This window comes from Gossypium hirsutum, chromosome D06, assembly GCF_007990345.1.
Source record: "Gossypium hirsutum isolate 1008001.06 chromosome D06, Gossypium_hirsutum_v2.1, whole genome shotgun sequence".
NCBI classification, from domain to species: Eukaryota; Viridiplantae; Streptophyta; class Magnoliopsida; order Malvales; family Malvaceae; genus Gossypium; species Gossypium hirsutum.
In genome coordinates, this window is record NC_053442.1 from 3,938,600 (window position 1) to 3,957,512 (window position 18,913).

The 18,913-nt window shown below is 30.7% G+C and overlaps 2 protein-coding genes across 2 annotated transcripts; one reads left to right on the top strand and one right to left on the bottom strand.

Annotated features, from left to right (window-relative positions):
- Positions 1–1,307: 1,307 nt before the first annotated feature.
- Positions 1,308–3,470, bottom strand: LOC121218208 (protein CutA, chloroplastic). Its single transcript, XM_041095070.1, has 6 exons — positions 3,123–3,470; positions 2,901–3,016; positions 2,464–2,526; positions 1,973–2,004; positions 1,722–1,816; positions 1,308–1,618 (listed from the first exon to the last, which is right to left on the bottom strand). The coding sequence occupies exons 1-6, from the start codon at positions 3,308–3,310 to the stop codon at positions 1,537–1,539; spliced, it is 576 nt and encodes a 191-aa protein (XP_040951004.1). The 5' UTR covers positions 3,311–3,470; the 3' UTR covers positions 1,308–1,536.
- Positions 3,471–14,445: 10,975 nt separating this feature from the next.
- Positions 14,446–17,529, top strand: LOC121218209 (cyclin-D4-1). The gene is made up of 6 exons (XM_041095071.1): positions 14,446–15,149; positions 15,310–15,396; positions 15,490–15,588; positions 15,688–15,895; positions 16,028–16,152; positions 16,886–17,529. The coding sequence occupies exons 1-6, from the start codon at positions 14,808–14,810 to the stop codon at positions 17,117–17,119; spliced, it is 1,095 nt and encodes a 364-aa protein (XP_040951005.1). The 5' UTR covers positions 14,446–14,807; the 3' UTR covers positions 17,120–17,529.
- Positions 17,530–18,913: the final 1,384 nt, after the last annotated feature.

Here is an 18,913-nt window from a genome sequence, read left to right on the forward strand (position 1 = left end):
AAAAATAGAGAGATTAATTTTTTAAAAGTAAAAACATGATAATTAAATTCCAAATATAAAAAATATATATATAAAAACTTAAAAGCATATTCTATCTTTTAAATTTTTTATTTTTTTTCCACAATTTAATCCAAAATAATATCTATTAGCACTACAGAGGTGACTCGTTGTCTCAATTTTGTGCGGAGTCAAATTCTCATCAGTACCAGTCAAGAGAACAGCCCCCTGGCCCCTGATTTCCATATAAAGGACACGACGAGCATAAATACCCTCTTTAACTTCTATTCTGATGGACTGAATATCTTTCATAAAGAATCGTAGAAAGATGCGACGATTTTTTCCAAGAAAACCTCAACGATAGGTTATATTTTGGGTAAACTACATCATTGGTCATTAGATTATGAGTAAATTTCTATTTTGATCACTTAACTAAATAAAGTTATAGATTGGTCACTGAACTATCCAAAAAAATTCTTTTAAGTCACTAAACCATTCAAATATTTTTATTTAAGTCATTAGACTATTAAGTTTTTTTTAAATAGGTCTACCATCAAGCTTCAAACGATGATTCGACAACCAATATGGTGGATCAATACCCATTGACAAGTAAAAGAACATACATTAAATCCAAATTGATTTGACGGCCAATGTCGAAAATCGAAGAAAGAAGATGTTTGAATTTTTATTTGCAGATTCGTAACGTCTAAAGTTATTTCATGAAATAAAATTGAACTTTAAAAGAGAAAGGGAAAGAAAACTTCCAATTGATGTAGACAATGCGAACAGAGAAAGTCATATAATATTAATTTTAACAGCCTAGTGACTTAAATGAGAACTTTTAATAGTTCAATGATCAAATAGTAACTTTTTTTAGTTAAGTGACCAAAATAAAAACTTATCCATAATTTAGTCAATAATGGTGTAGTTTACCCTTATTTTTTGGGTGGATTGTAGAGGTATTTATAGGCCAAATTGGGTTGGGATCAAGCTAGGCTCATACATCAGTAAAAGTAAAATGAGTAAATTAGTCTTTGTATATTAAATTAAAGAGCAAATTATTCATTTCGATTGTTAAAATGACAAGTTTTTAGCAATAGAAATTGATGGAATTTTTAATAAGAAGACCAATTTACTCTTTAATCTAATATATAAAGGCTAATTTGCCCGTTTTCAAGTAAAGGGAGGCAAAATGCAATCCAACTCGTAGTACAAAGACCTCCATGGTACTTTTACCTATCAACATCATGCATATATGTATTATATGTTGTTACTCAACACGAGCTAGGTAACGTATTTCTACTTGTAAATTGGAGAACAAATAATAGGCTGCATTTATCAGAGCAAATTCCTTGTCTTAAAAACACACCAACTCCAACACATCTTTTTTCCTACGAAAATAGATTTTAATCTTTCCGATTACGAACATGACATGCTTCCTTTATTCGAGTCAGATGAAGCCATTCATAACACAACCATAACTGAGCACTTACATGTTTTCAGACATTCATGCCAGCTCATATACTACATCCGAGAAGTTCAGTCCCTTGTACTGTTTTTAAGCCATTCTAGATACTGGGGGCTGCCCCCAGTGATTGGCAAGGCAATAACTTCGGGCACACTGAGAAAAACAAAAACAGAAAAGGTAAAGAGGGAGTTCAAAGGAATTCAGGTCTTTTAACATTTTTGTTGAAAAATATACAAGAGAGAGGTTTTGCGCTTACTCATATTCGTGATTTGCCTTCACATGCTCTGTTAGAGCTTCCAAGAGGGATTGCCTTGTCTTGATTATGAGCATCTCCTCAGGATCTGAGTTTATCTACAGAACCGATAGAAATGGTATTCGGTTAAACAAGCTAACTTACCTGAGTCCTCAGTTGTATAAAATGCATATAAACTTAGCTACGCAAGTCCATCAGAAACGTTTACTTTCACTAGTCCAACAAAAGCAAGTATCTTAGAGAATGTCTCGTACCTTTCCCTCCCATAGATACACCGACTCCAGACCTGCAATCACGATATAACAAACCTATCTCAGAAACTATTGTTCAAGTGAATATAAATAAAAATATAGAGTCTCTCCCTCGTGAAATTACGAAAGAAAAACAAGAGCATGTGTCATAGGAGAGGGAGGGAAAGACCAACTGGTTTCAATTAGAGGGGTTCTGTACAAAATCACAAAAATCTTGAAAACATCTACACATGCTTAGAACCTACTGTCATTGTTTCAAAGCAAGGGATTCACGCTGCAAGGTGGCTTGAGACACATTGACCGTGTAAAAGAATAATAACCAGCTCGATCATTTCAACATTTACTTTTTCTTAAACAATCAAGATTAAATCGGTAAGCTAGACCCGAAAACAGATCATGAACAATGATGACACATAAAACACTAAATTCCATAACTCACATGGTTGAACATATAACCATATGATGACCCAAATTAAAAGAGCTATATGCATAACCTGGTACTATATTTACACAAGCTGCAAGTTTCTCTTTCACGATGCTTCCAGCCAACTTCCTACCTGCATGTATACATTGTGCATTAATTAGAATGGTAGTTTCAAGTTTCGAGTTTCAACTACTTTAAACATACACCACTTAGTAAAGGATCATCCAGCAAATTCATCAGCCACTTTAAAATAAGGAAGCCATAACAAAATATAAAACCCCAGAAATTTCTACATGACATGGTGCCAATTAATAGCGAACCCACAAGATTATAACAGATGAGAAAGCTTGAAAAAAAAATGAAATATGATCGTTTATCAATTAGCTATTTTCCCAATGTAATTGCTAAACACGATTTCTTTCCACAAACCCAGATTCCATTTGATTACAGTAATCACAGTTACCCTTCTCAGCACACACACAAAAAAAAGAGTTTAGAAAAAAGGACCTGCTTCTCTGTTAGGAACAGTAACATAGACGACGATGCTTGGAACAATGTTGCTATTCCCCTCCATTTTCACAGCCTGAACGGTCTTATCTGCTGATTGGGTACTAAATTTCGACCTAAGAGAAGAATCCCAACGAATATTAGAGCTTAAATTAAACAGAAAATCAGAATTAAATCTTTTAAAAAAAATCAAATGCGGGTTGCTATACTTAATTAATTTACCTTTCTATATGAACAAAATGGGGAGACTGAGGACAACTCGTCTTGAGGTAAGAGGAAGAAGGGAGTATTGAGCAGAGACTGGGGAACCCCAAACCCAGGACGCAAAACGCACCGAGTAGTGGGATACGGCGTCGTATTCTTGCCGATGAAACAAGGTTCGACGCTCTAAAGAAGAGACTGGAAGCCATTATGAACAGAGTCTGGCATTATATTGCCTTTATTCAAGATTTGACCCCTAAATTATATCAGTTTTTTCATAGGGGTGTCAATTATTTTGGAATAAACCTCAAAATTAGACATGAACTTTGATTTACTATGCAATTTGATATATAAAGTTTGATTTGGTGCAATTATAGATTGTGGTTCAGCTGTATACATAAAACTTTAATTTTGATTTAACTGTACATATTTAAATAAATACATCATTTATTTATATATTAGATAAATATAATAATTTATATATGAAATATGTAAATGTAAAATTATTCTATATTAATACTTGTATTAGTAATTTTTGAAAATTGAATCAAATAAATAATTTATGTATAAAATTGCACAAAATCAAAATTTATTTAAAACTGTTGATGGGAGGTTGGATCTCGGACCCTTAACGAAAAGCATTGTCCCACTCAGAGATTTTGTCTCTCACACTCCAAGGAAAGCATTGGTTTATGTAAATATGACCTGCAAGTTCACGAGACAGGTGTAGTATTATTAGAAATATTAATTATGCAAGCTACTCCTACGAGGGGTCGAATCAACCAAGGCTTAAATGCCTTACCTTAGCAATAATAACACCCCTTCCATGAGCTTGCAAGTCATACCTAGCCAAGTGGTACCATGTATGTTAAGGTAAGGCATTTAAACATTGGTCTATGGTTCGATAGGCAACTTGCATAATTAATATTTCTAATAATACCAACACCCATCTCATGAGCTTGCAAGTTGTATCTACATCGATCGAGACTCTCCCTGACTCCAATCAAGTTCTCCTCAGAATAGGAAGACAAAACTCCTGAATGGAACAATACTTTCCGTTAAGGTTCGAAACTAAACTCCCCTCAACAATAACATTATACATTTGATTAAAATTCCTACATAATTTTGAGTGGATATGCATACTAATATCATATGAATAGTGAATATGATCCACCAACTATTTCATATTGGGCCAGAAATGAATTTGGAATAATAAATAAAAAATTAAAAATTAAGACCCAATCTGACCCAATATAGTAGTTTTAGGCTCCTTCCATGGCCCATTTAATATATAAAAAGATGGATTTTATTTGACACAACGATGAGTCGAACACTTAACTAATAAATCACAATTTACTTATGCATTTTTAATCTCTTTCTTCAGGTTAATGTATTGATCAGTTTTCGATATGACTAATTGATTTAGTCCATTTTAAACAACCATAAGAATTACGTGGTTTTTTTTAATAAGATAACAAAAAAACGATATTTTTTATTTAAGTTTGATTATTAATTTGATAACACACTATAATAATCAATCCCGATTATAATTATTTGAATGTATTAATATTAATTTATTTTTCAGATTAATCAAAAAAAATGATTTGAGTGACAAAATATAATATAACCTTGTGTTTTCTGTAAAGCTGAAAGCATATTAATTGGACTAACCTCTCCTAGTGGAAGCTAATGTAGGATTATAATTTTGGAAAGCAAGAGCTACTCTTTACCTAACATGTTACAGAAACAAACAATATATATGTACTTTATTATATACCTATATAGTTAATAAGACCCAAAGAGGCAATGTTTAGACAAACATATAAAAATAAAATGGAATAAAAAAATAAAGAGGAAAGTAATAAGAAGACAAATGAAACCAAGACATGGATGGGCTCTATGAACTAAGAGGGACTTTGATTTCACATCCAACATCCCACCAATAACCTTTGCCTGCCAGCCAGGTTGGCTTGGCAGCTGCACCATTTTCTTTATTTATCAATTCACAATATTTGTGTTATATTTTTTTATTTTGGGTTAAACATTCTCATTATTGATACGGATCACTAACAAAGAAGTTGTGATGGAGGAGGGGAGTGTTGGTTCACCTGAGAGAAGGAAAGAGGAGGAAGGAGAAGAAGGAAGTAGTGATGATAGGAGGAAGAAGGATCCCTTACTTTCTTGGGTGACCAGATTAATATAGTGAGTCATTTCTTATCTAGTAGTGTTGTATGGCAGTTCAAACAGTATCCTGCACGATTGTATGGTCTGGTCAGGTGTTAATGCCGTTATAGGTCAGTTATCACCATGGTATATGTTGCATGATCTCGCTTGTGTCATAGGTTGCCCTGTCCTAGCACTTTTGTCCTTGAGATCACAATAGACGGTTAAGCCAATATAATCTTGCAAGGAGTGTATCATGAGGGGTGAATTGTGGACCATCCGCATGTTAGTTTACTAAGGCGCCCATGAGGGGTCACTTGCGGATCATGCGATGGCCTACCACGTGCCCTTCTCTTCTAGGGTTATTACAATTGGTCTTTGTAAGTGAACATGAGGTACACGTGGCATGTCATATGTCACTATTTAGTTATTCCGTCTGTTTTTAACAATACAAATGAATAAAATTTTTAATAGAAAAAAATCAATTTGCTCTTTTGATCTAACGTACAAAAATCAATTTGTTCATTTTATGAGTTGAGAGAACAATATGCAATTCGACTTCTAGTACAAAGACCTCTACGATTCTTTTACCAAATTTTTTTTAACTTCATCCATGTATTTATATAATTATGAAATGCAAACAAAACAAAACAAAAGCGAACAAAAAAAGTAAATTGGAACAGCCTCCTCCATTCTTGTACAGGCAAATGGTCCCCATATTCTACTGTACAGACTCCCAAAAGCTAAACCAGTATGCCCCTTTTATCCTATATTATATATATGCATATGTATATTACTTTGATAAAGAGACGTAGATTAAGCCAAGACATGTAGACTTTGCCAGCTCAAATCTGGATTAAACACCATTTAATTAATGTTAATGACTAATTAAGTTGGTCAAATTAGACAACAAAAGGATTATTAAAAATAAAAGTATATATATTACACGAGAGGCACAGGGCCATGATCATAGATCCACGTGGGAAATAATATTTTATATGGACGGTGGTGGGAAGTATGAATAGTGGAGACACCGGAGATACCGCGGATGTTGTGGATGCTTTTGATGGCGGACCACGGCGTCGTTTGCAGGCGTTGCACATGCCTATGATGACCAAAATAACTCAATAAACGCAATGTGATCACACTATGAAACCTTTTCTCTCTCTCTTTTTTTTTGGTCAAATTCTAATTTTGGTCCCTTTGGGATTTAGTGCTTGTATTTTAATTTGGTGGGTTATTATGATTTGGTATATGAGTTTGGTTTCGATGTTTAGTTTGGTACCTAAATTTTTTTCAATTAATACTTGAGTTTTTCTTTGTCTCATTTAAGTACTTAAGATTGGTTTCAATGTTCAATTTAATGCCCGAGTTTTATTTGTCTCAATTTGGTACTTAAGTTTGGTTTCAATGTTCAGTTCAATACCTATGGTTTTTTTTTTCAATTTGATATTTGCGTTTTTCTTTATCCCATTTGAATACCCGAATTTGGTTTCAATGTAGTGTCTATGTTTTTTTTTGTCCCAACGCATGCTAAAAATTCATTGGACTACATGATGTTTGATATGTGTACCAAATTAAACATTGAAATTAAACTCATGTATTAACCCTAATTTGACATAATTCAGTCCCTTTATTTTTACAATTTCATTAATTAATTCAAATAGTTAATGACATTAACTGTTCTAATTAATATACTAATGTGATTTTTTTTTCTTAAAAACATCCCTTCCAACAATAAAAAAAATGTCTATATCAACATTGTGTTAACTAAATCATATGTAATCGAAACGTAGATATTAATTACCAAATTTGAGCATAGCAGAGGGACTAAAACCAAAATTTAACCTTTTATTTTAAAACTTTGTATTGATTTAAAATGACTAGATATGGTCTTATTTTTCTTTTTAAAACATATGGTCTTTTTTATTTTATTTAAAATCACTAGATATGTTATTTTTTTTAATGGGGTGAATCTCAAGAACTTGCTTTTGAGTTTATTAGGAAGATGGATTTTTTTTAAAAAATATTGATTAATTAGTTAAAACCCCAAAAGGCCAAAGCACTAGTAAAACAAATATTATTGCTAATTTAATCAAAGTTTAATTTGTTAATAGAGTAAAGCTACAGTATTGATCTTGAATCTTGATCACTGTTGATTCTCTCATTTTTAGTTAATATTTACTTTGTATAATATCCGTGGATATAGCTCTTGTATTTTAATTTGATCATTTCCGGTTGTCGTACTTTTAGAATTTTAAAATTTTAGTCTTGATCACCAAACAATAGCTATTAACTTCTTTAAGTTAAGTTCTTCTATTTTTAAAATTTGGTGCAATAAGTATATTATCGCATATGTAATGTCATGTCACTTTGTTATTGTCACATATTACTCACAAAAAATCAGTTAATGGATTTTACGACTGTCATTTGCATTAAGATTAAATTTTTGAAATTCGAAAAATAAAACAACTAAGAATGATCCAGTTGAAAAATATGAACTAAATCTACAGCTTCACACATAATGCAGGACTAATAGTAAAATTTTACCTAACAGATTTAATTGCTATATATCGTTTGGTCAAGACTAAAGTACAAGTACAAGGTGTTATAGGTTCCGATCATATCCGCTTTCTTTTGACACAATGCTTAGAACTATCCATAGCCCCTCCCCAACCCATGAATCAAAGGATAACGTGTTTTAGCGCACTCAAACCCGCATCCTCCTACATTAACATCAATACATATACCAATCGAATTAAGTCTCAATTTAAAAATTAATTTATCACTAAACAATTACACGACCGACCAAACATGCATGGAATTGGGAAAAATCAAATATTAGTAGCTGTGACGATGAAAAAGGAGATTCAAATATGCAAAAATATTGGAGTAATAAATCTAATCATCTGCCCAACATTGGGCTCGGTAGCATCAACAAATCAATAAATAATATATAGATTTTTATATCGTATAAAAAAATATACAAATGAGTAAATGGATAGGTTAAATAAAGAAAATGTGTAGTGGGAGTGGCATGACACTCTGTTAAGCTCGGATCTCAAACAGCAGCCCCCCAAAGACTTGCTTTTAGACCAAACAATGTGAATTTTATCTTATGAGATGCTCTCCCCTCACGTACTCTTTTAACTCTGAATAATTATTTATATATAATAAGAAAATAATTAAAAATTAGAGTCTCTTTTCGATTCAAACAACATTGATGGTATGGAAAAGTAACACGTATCAAAATTTATCGCAACTAATATTTTTATATTTCTTTTCGAAATCAAGGTATTCTCGTCGTGAGTGCTGTTCGAAGAGATAAACAGCTGACTAAGAAATATGTTCCATTTTTCATGAGCGGCGATCGAACTCTCGACCACATGATTAAAGGAGTAGGTGAGCAACTATCACACAACAAACCATATGATTACTAACAAATATGATATTAATATATATATATGAAAAATTAATTGGCATATTGACAAATAGAGTTTTTAGACTTTACAAATAATGTTTAAAGAGTTATACCGCAAAAATACTCGGTTACTATTTTACCCATTGATGGCAGGATTTTTTTGTTAGTATCAGTCAAAGACATATGCTGATTTTTAAATTTGTTTGTGTACCAAACAATTATGTATACATGTTGAGAGGAGGGGGAGGTCGGACTCAAACTCTTAAATAGTGGGTGTATTGTGCTTCGGGTGTTTATGTTTAGTTTTATTTTTGAAATCTTGTCTCCCGACTATAAGAAGAGTCAAATCGAATTCACAGAGTTTTGGAAACATCTCATGGCCAACGAAATATGAGCAATATTTGGTCTTAATGGGATTTGAACACATGCTCATATATTGTATGAGAGGATGAAAACACTTTCACTTGGCTAATTAAACAAAACACCACAAGAACAACATCAAGCATAAATATCTCGAATACAATATATACGCGTAAATGTTTGAGTGTGTATTGGAAAAGCAAGGAAAAGAAAGAGGGAAGTGGGCATATGGTGTTTCGAGACTAGCAAAAAAAAACTGACATAACCCATATGGGTGAAGTTTATATTTTCGTTATTTTTGAACCCAGTAGGAAGGAATTTTCACTGCAAAAGGTGGAAAAAGGTAAATTTAAAGAATATTGGGGAAGGGGGAAAAAGGGTTAGAAATTTGTGTCGTTAAAGTCTCTTTAACAACTCATATGGCATGTTTTTTTTCTTTCTAAGCACGTCTAGCATCCTAGGTTAAAAATCAAAACTCACTGTCTTAATTAAGGGTTTTTTTTTACCGTTTGAACTGGTCTGGTATTTTTTGATGATCATCATTAGGTTTTCCTGAATTGAAAATTCAAAGAATTTTGTCGTCAAATGTATGACTATGACCATATGATATGGATTCGTTTTTGCATTTTTTTTCAACTACGTACTTTCTCACCATTTTTTTCTTCTTCTTCTTCTTTTTTTGCTTTGAATGGCATTCGCATGTTGTCTCCGATGCTACTCCACAATCCATCCATCGAGTTCTTTTTGGAAAAAAAAATTCAAGAATATTATTATTATTAGATTATCATATATCTCTTTACTAATTTGATTCTATTGCGGAGTTGTTTTTGGTATTTTTTATGTTTGTTTTATGATTTATGTTGGGGATTCACAACTGTCTCTCTCAATAATATTATATCTGATGTCTGAACTTGTATTCTCTCTTAAAAGTGTAACGTGATTTTGCACAATTTTTTTAATCTACACTAATGTGGAATGAAATAATTTTCCATGTTTTTTAATTTTAGTATTGCATTCAACACGTGTTAATCGTGAATAAACAAATTAATTTGAATTGAGTTATTTATTTAATTCGATACTTAAAATGATTAATTCCGATAATAGTCATTGATATAAATATAATTATAGCTTCAAAAATAATATTTTATATCATATATCATAAAAGAATACTATATAGTCTTTATTTTACATATATGATCTAAATTTAAGCACAATAATTTTTAACAATCACTTTTTAATAAAACCCTAGTTTGTCGTTTAAGCATTAAATTAACAATTTTTTTATTCATTTTTCATTATTCATTTCTTTTTTACCAAACAAAACCTAAAAAACTTCATGGATAGAGTTTTAGAACGTCTTTGCATAACTTGGGATACGAGTTTTAGACAAATGGAGATGTAATATGATAATGTGTTGCTGGTTGCTGTCAGTAATAAAATGGTGGAATTACGGTTGATTCATGGAATGCTATACCAAGAGTGAGAAGTCTAAGTACGTCATGTGCCGAGATCTCAGAATGAAGCTTAAAGGATCGTAATAAATCCTTGATACGATACAGATGATAATGAATATATTCGCGTAGTCGTCATATTTTTTCTACCAAAACTTATAGAAAATTCACTTTAAAGCAAATAGATAAATATATATAACGTGTTGAAAGTTTTGAGACCTGAAAATTTGTACAACCATGCAAGCAAAGAAAGGAACATTATTCATTCTAAGAGTACAATAACGTAAAAAACATAGTCGAGGGGCATCTCGTTTATATGGGATATTAGAACATCTAAGAAACGAAAATATCAAGATTTGGACCAACTTTTATAATGTTTTTTTTTGTTTTTTCCTCCTTGATCTCTACAGTTTTTATAAGACTTGAAAAGAAAAAATTATTAGTCTTTGAGACATATTTATGTTTGCTGTTTTTTAACACCATTACCTAGGAAGTAAAATTATGGCATTTAACCCCCAAAGGACCAAACACAGTCTTATTTGACAATGTCGGAAAGTGCTTATTAATCACAAAGTCCACTAAACCCTACAACTAAATATGCCTAATTGAATTAAAGAGTAATTATCCAAAATCTAAACAGTCCTTTGCTGAAAGCGATGGAAAGAAGAAAATATATATATATATATTTAATGCTGTTTTGGCAGAATCCAAAAGAAGAAGACGCTCCTAAAAGTTAAAAGAAAAGCTAAAGTTCATGTCTTTTGTTGGTTCTTTGGCCAATAAAAAGACAACCCTTTAAAATTTTTATTTGCCCCCTGCAAACAAAGATGGAATTGTTGGTTGATTTTGAGATGATTTCTGTATGAATTCATCATTGTCATTCTACCTTTTCTGGTCATCACATCGTTTACCTCTTCCATGTGTCACATGTTTTTTTTTTTTCTTTTTTGTTCTATATTCGGTCTGAGACCCGATCAAACAGCGATGAAGCCAGAAGTTCATTTTTGGGAGAGGGCAAAATTGAAGTATAAAATTTTAATGGGGTCAAAATATAATTTTATCTTTATATATGCTTAGCATTTTAGAATTTTAAAGGGATCAAACTGAAACTTTTCATCTTTAAGGGGGGAACTGTATTTTTACTATTAAGATAACTTGTAATTTATCTTTTTAGGCGTGGTCCTAAATCAAATAAATTCAAATTGTAATAAAGTTGACAATTACGGAACCATAAAAACTTTTAAAATATTAATTTTATTAAATAATAAATGTTAATTTTATTCTAATTTAATTTAATTTAATTTATTCTAATAATATAAGGAATAAATTGATTGGCTAATAAAAAATTAACTATATTATAATTTAATTTTAAATAATATTATTTTTCAAAAATAGTACTTTTATCAGATTCATCGACAAATTAGACATTGTTTCATTAAATGCTACTTATACACCTTTTTAATCACCATAGAACTTAAAAGATTCTTTTCTATATAAAAATGAACGTTTAAGTTAGATATATAAAGGTTTCCACAAGTCCCTTACCATATCATAAAGTTCATTTTAGTCCTTCTACTGTTAAAAGGAACATTGAAGTCCCTATACATTTGAAAATTCGATTATTTTAGTCCCTTCATGTCAAGTTTGCTGTTAATGAAATGACATGACTTAACGGTGACTGGCGAGACTCTAAATTAAATATTAAATTAAATTTAAAAAATTAAAAAACAGTTTTGAAGAATGAGTAGAGGTAAGAAACCGATTTTGCTTTTACTTCGAATTGTTTTCGATTTTGTTCATTTTTTTTATTTTTACATAATTGTTGTGTTTAAACCATTTATAGTTTGGTCCGCATCAGCCATCATTAAGCCACTTTATTCCATTTATTTCCAAGATTGGTAAGCTTTTTTTAATTTTATTTAATGCCACGTCAATAACCATTAAACCATATCATTCTATTAACAACAAAGTTAACGTGCGGGTATTAAAATGTCATCTTTTCAAACATAGAAGGACTAAAATATTTCTAGAGGGACTAAAATAAACTTTTTGATATGATACAAGGACTTATCGGAGATCCATCACATGATTATGATAATACTTATTAAACAAATTACCATGAATTTAGTCATATATAGAACCACAAGTTTAGGAAATTAACAAACTTCCTTTTACAAAATTAAGCTAAATAATAACCATACCAATTGTTGTATTAATTCTAATTATTCAGTCAACGCCTTGACCAAATACCAAAATATTTCCTTTTTAATTTTCCACACAAATTAAATGCACTGAATAGTAGGAAAATTGTGGAAAAATCGAAATATTAGAATCCAAACATTTCAAAGTTATTTATATTTTAAAAAATATTTTTTTTACTGATTGAGTCTTAGTTCGTTGTCAACGCAGAATGACGTAGGTTCGAGTGCACTGAAGCGTATTATCTTCTTATTTTTTGACATGCCATGTGTATCTCATGGTGACGTAAATGGAGTAATTTTTAATAGTAAAAATAAATGAATTTTTAACAGACAGATCAATCTATTATTTAATCCAATGCACATGGATTAATTTACTCTTTTTTTAAACGAAAGGGATAAAATGCAACTCGACTTCGAAATAAAATAAAATATCATAACTGAAAGTGTATGAAAAGGGAAAATATTTTATACTTTTTGTACCGTAGAAAGTACGTATAAAAGAAAGTCCAAAAGTACAGTCATAATTTTACAAAGGAAACCGATGTTTTGAATCGTAGACCGGAAATTAAATCGACACGTGTCAGCATGGGAAGAAAAAGACAGGGTCAGGTTAAGTCCTCGATTGGTTACTTTTTTCATCAGTAGAATTATGGTCTTGTCCTTTCACTGTGGTTCAATTTACAAAACTAGACCCGTCGTTTTCTGCCCATCCTTGTCTCGGGGTAAAATGGTAAATCTACAATTGTCTGAGCTGCATCCATCTTATTGAAATGAAATCAGGAAAAATATAATTTGGAGTAAATTTCAGGTTAATTATATTTAAAAAAAAAATAAGGGTGAAAATAACAAAATGAGTTAACGTTAGGGATTAAATGTATCATTATACATTTTTAAAAATATAGATAAAAATTAAAATATTTTTCATAAAGATATTTTTTATATAAAATCTAAAATTACGAATAATCCATTCTCACTTTTTATATAGGAAGATAAATGCGCACTCAAGCATAGGTTCTCCTACTCTGACAATAATATCAATGTCAGTCATACTCAAATTTAAATGATGTTAAATACTACTATTTTTTTTTCACAAAATAAGTTGATTTTTCTAAATTAAGATACTTATTGAAAATATCTAAAATTGTAAAGGAAATTAATAAACTTTGCAACACTTTATTTACTTAAATTTTAAAATTTTATTATTGTTTTAAAATAATAAATGAAAATAGAAAATAAGTATATAAGTATATAAGAAAACTCAAAAATATATATATATTCTATAATCACATTAAATCTAAATTAAATGAATTTTCGAGATTCATCACTATTTCTTTCAACAATGTTGTTTTTAAAGTACGAATATGTAGTCTCTCATTTGAAGTATAATTTACGTTACCATTATATTCAACAGTTTTTTTTGAATAATCTTATTTATATTTTGATTATATCTGCTTTTTTTAACACAACGCCTAAACCTACTCATAGCCCCTCCCAAACCCATAGATAAGAGGATAATGCGCTTCAGCATACTCGAACTCATGTCTTACTCCATCGGCACATCCATTATTATTTTAATTTCAAAAATTTTTGATATAAGAAAATGGATTTTCATCATTTAGTAATAAACTCTAATGATTATGAAAGGAGAAAAAATAATATAATGACAGCTAATATTATATAATAAGAATCAAAAACAGACAAAAAAAAAGGGAAAAAAAAACCATATTTCTTCAGTTTGCAGTAAACAAGTAAAGCAAAGAAAGCACTAATGGGTGACATCTTAATGTACAGTCACAGACAATAACCCTCCTTTCTCTCTTCTTCTTCTCTTTCCTACGAGCAAAAAAATAAAAATCTTGCCCTTGATGTCCATATTTTGCGCTTATAATTCTCTCTCTTGCTTTTTACCCTAAAAAAGGCATTGATTTTGCTTCTTAAGAGACCACCCCTCTTCTTCCCCAAGTGTTTTTCAAGCCTCAGAGTGTAAAAGGAGATTGCTTCAGCTTCACTCTTGAGAATATCATATTTGTTTTTATATACCCTTCTTCAATTCTTTTCACTACAACCCCACGTTCTTGTTTGAGATTTTGGTTGTGTGTTTTTGTTAGCAATGGCACCAAGTTTTGATTGTGCAGTTTCTAGTCTTCTATGTGCAGAAGAAAACGACAGCGTTTTTTTTGATAACGAGTACTCTGGTTGGGTTGGTGGTGGTGAAGTTGAAAGGTTTGAGGGAGAAACATGGGATCATCGTAGATATTACCGAAACTTGAATCAAAACCGAGTCTTTAATGGCCTTGATGAACATGGTTTGCCATTGCAGAGTGATGAATGTATAGCTTTAATGGTTGAAAAAGAACATCACCATTTGCCAAGTGTTGATTACTTGAAGAGGCTACAAAATGGAGATTTGGATTTAGAAGCTAGAAAACAAGCTATGGATTGGATTGGAATGGTGGGTTTAAGTTTTAACTCATAAATCATTCTTCTTTTTCACTTTTTACAAATATGGGTGCTTTTATTTCACTTGTTTTGACTGATTTGGTGGGTTCTTTGTTTGACCCTTCTTTCATAGGGTTGATTTGTGTTTAAATTTGCCTTGTTTCTTTTAACAGGTTCATGCTCATTTTGGTTTTGGACCTCTTTGTGAGTATTTATCAATAAACTACTTGGACAGGTTTCTCTCAGCATATGAATTACCTGTAAGTTCAAAAAACCAATCAAAAACATGAGAATCTTTTGGCTTTTTGGACCATTCATTCACTTAATTGTGTATATAACATCTGATAATGCAGAAGGGTAAAGCTTGGATGATGCAATTACTCACTGTGGCATGTTTGTCACTTGCTGCCAAAATGGAAGAGACTGAAGTTCCATTGATTCTAGATTTGCAGGTTAAAAAAAAGAAAGAATCAATCAAATAATTTGTTTTGTGGGGTATAAATATAATCATCTGTTTGATCTGATATAGTTTTTTTGATCTATTAAAACAGGTGGGAGAATCTAAATTTGTGTTTGAGGCTAAAACTATACAAAGAATGGAACTTCTAGTTTTGAGTACTTTGAATTGGAGAATGCAAGCTATCACTCCATTTTCATTCATTGATTATTTCCTTTACAAGCTCAATGATGATGATAAAAGAATCCCACTTAGAAGCTTAATCTTGAGATCAATCCAACTCATTTCAAGCACAATAAAAGGTCCCTTTTCTCAATTCCTTACACTTTTATCTTTCTGGTTGTTCAAAGATCGAACCTGAGATTGGTTTCAACTGAAGATTTGATATAAATCTTTTGTGGTTCAGTTGATTGACTTCTTGGAATTGAATGTAGGGATTGACTTCTTAGAATTCAAGCCATCTGAGATTGCAGCAGCAGTGGCATTGTTTGTTGTTGTTGAAGCCAATACAGTGGACACTGAGAAAGCCATCTCTATTCTTACTCACCATGTACTAAAGGTAAAACATTTTTGGTAATATTGCATTTTACCTCCTTTACTCAGAAAATGAGTAAATTAATCCTTCTATGTTATCAAAGAGTAAACAGATCTTTTTGTTAAAAATTTTATTCATTTTTATTGTTAAAAATTAGTCCGAACACGTCTAGTTATTTTGTGTCACGCAGATTTGGATGAAATTTTTATTAGAAAAAAGGATCAATTTACCTTTTGATTTAATGTACATAGATTAACTTGTCCATTTTTTAGTGGAGGGGGCAAAATGCATCTACTCCTGTATTAGGAGTTAGATTGCATTTTGCACCCTCCACTCAAACAATGGGTAAATTAGTCTCTGTATGTTAAATCAAAGAATAAACTGATCCTTCTTGTTAAAAATTTCATCCATTTATACCATTAAAAACTAGCTAGGCTGACGGAATAACCATACAGTGTATGTGTATCTCATGCTAACATATAGGAATCAGTTTTTTTATAGTAGAAACTAATGGAATTTTTAACAAAAGCACCAATTTACTCCTTCAACTAATTTTTTTAACAAAAGCACCAATTTACTCCTTCAACTAATTTACTCATTCTTTTAGTAGATGGGGCAAAATGTAATTTGGCTCCTAATGAAGAGACTTCCATGATACTTTTACCGGTCCAAAAATCCCAAAACTAATACAATGAATGGCAACATGTTTCATGTTACATAGATGATTGATTAAATTGATTTTGTTTTTGGTTTGCAGGAGAGAGTGATGAAATGTGTTGAATTGCTACATGAAGTGTCAATGGTTAAGTTAAGCAATGCATCATTGCCACAGAGTCCAATTGGGGTACTTGATGCAGCAGCATGCTTGAGCTATAAAACTGATGACACAACATCAATTGGGTCATTTGCAAATTCTTCACCTTCTTCTGTACATACAAGTCCCAACAGCAAAAGGAGAAAGTTAAATAGACCCTGTGAAGTGGAGCTTTAAAAACATCATAAATGAGGGATATATTCATAAAAAAGGAAAAAAAAAAAACCCAACACTCCTATATGTCTTTTTGCTACTGTTGCATAGTAGGTTTGGGTGTTTTAGAGGGTTGAAATATGGGAAAATGAAGGGCAGCCATGAAAGGAAGTGTATGGAAGATTGAGAAACAGGGCAATGTTCATGGTGTTTTCATGCAGAAGAATCATAAGCTGTTAAATATTTGACTTCATAACAGCTACAATTGGATTTTGAGAGGTGGGGAAACTGGGGGATGAAAATGAAAAAAGGGTAGAGTTTTTGCTGCTTTGTGTGATACACTATGTTATAGTTGAGTTTTTTTTTTTGAGGAAAAGATAGGAAAAAATGAAAAAAAAAATAGTTATAGTATTAATATATTTGCATATATATGGTTTGGCTCATATAGCTATAAATTATGTTACTGATATAAGTGACGGAGCTAGGATATTAATTATTGGGGTAAATTAAAATTAAACGTGCTATATAATAATCGATTTAAATATATAAATAATCGATTCAAAAGAAACAGTCCTTTAAAAATTTACTCATATTTTTAAGAAGATCATAGTATATTTAAAAAAAAGATTAAATTACAAAAATTTTAAACCTCGAAAAGGCCAGGACCCTATAAATTTTAATTTCTTTGAAAACTATATTTATTGTGATAATCAAATAAACCTATGTGAGAGATTGATAGTGCTAACCAGCAAATAATTAATAAATTAATATGGTAGGAATTCATTAAAATTAATGGGTATTTTTTAAGCTATACTCGTTGTTATTAAATTATTAGTACATTTTTTTCACTTTAAAAAGTTATAAAAATGATAATTAAGCTATTCGGGAGGTTTCATTCAAGTCATTAAGTTATTAAAATCGTTGTTATATGGTTTTCTCTATTTGCACCGTCTGCGCCAATTGAAAGCTCTTCTTCCCTTTTTATTTTTCCTACAATTTAATTTTTTTTCATGAAACAGTTACAAATATGCGAACCAAAATAAAAATAGTTTTCTTCTCCTATCTTTAACACTAGTCGTCAAATGGACTTAGATCTAAGCAGGGATGTGTATTCGATCAGTTCATTTTTTATACTGAATAAATCGAATTATCCATGTAAATCGAATAAACCGAACCAACCTAGGGAGCAAAACCAAATAAACCGAATTGAATTTTCAGTTCGGTTTATTTAATTTTTAGATATTTTATTAGTTGATTTTTTTTAATCGATGTATTTAAAAATTTATTTCCTTTTAACTTTTCATATAATTGTCTTCTTTATTCTATTTAGTTTATCATATTACTTTTATTTTTATTTTTATTTTTATTAATATTAAAAATTAAATTAAACATTTTTTAATGAACTCAAAAATTATTTATTTTCTTGCATAGCCAACATACATTTTACATGTCTTCTACGGTTCTTAACACGTATATAGTTTTTTTTATATATATTAAATGATAAAAATTAAAATAAATATCATAAAAAAATTTAAATTATCATTGTGGATTTTAAATATTAATGGATATTGAGGAACTTTAATGGGTTTGGGTTTTTAAGAGCATTAAGTTTTAATGAGTATTTGAGTTTAAGGTTTAAATTTGAGTTTGGGTAGGTAAATGGGTTATGGGCTTAATTGGTTTATTCGGTTTAAAATATCAAAACTGAAAACCAACCGTATAAACTAATTAAATCGAACATGAAAATCAATTAAATTGAAATAATTCGGGTTTTTAGGTTCAGTTCACTTTGTTTTTTTGGGTTTAGAATTTTTTTGC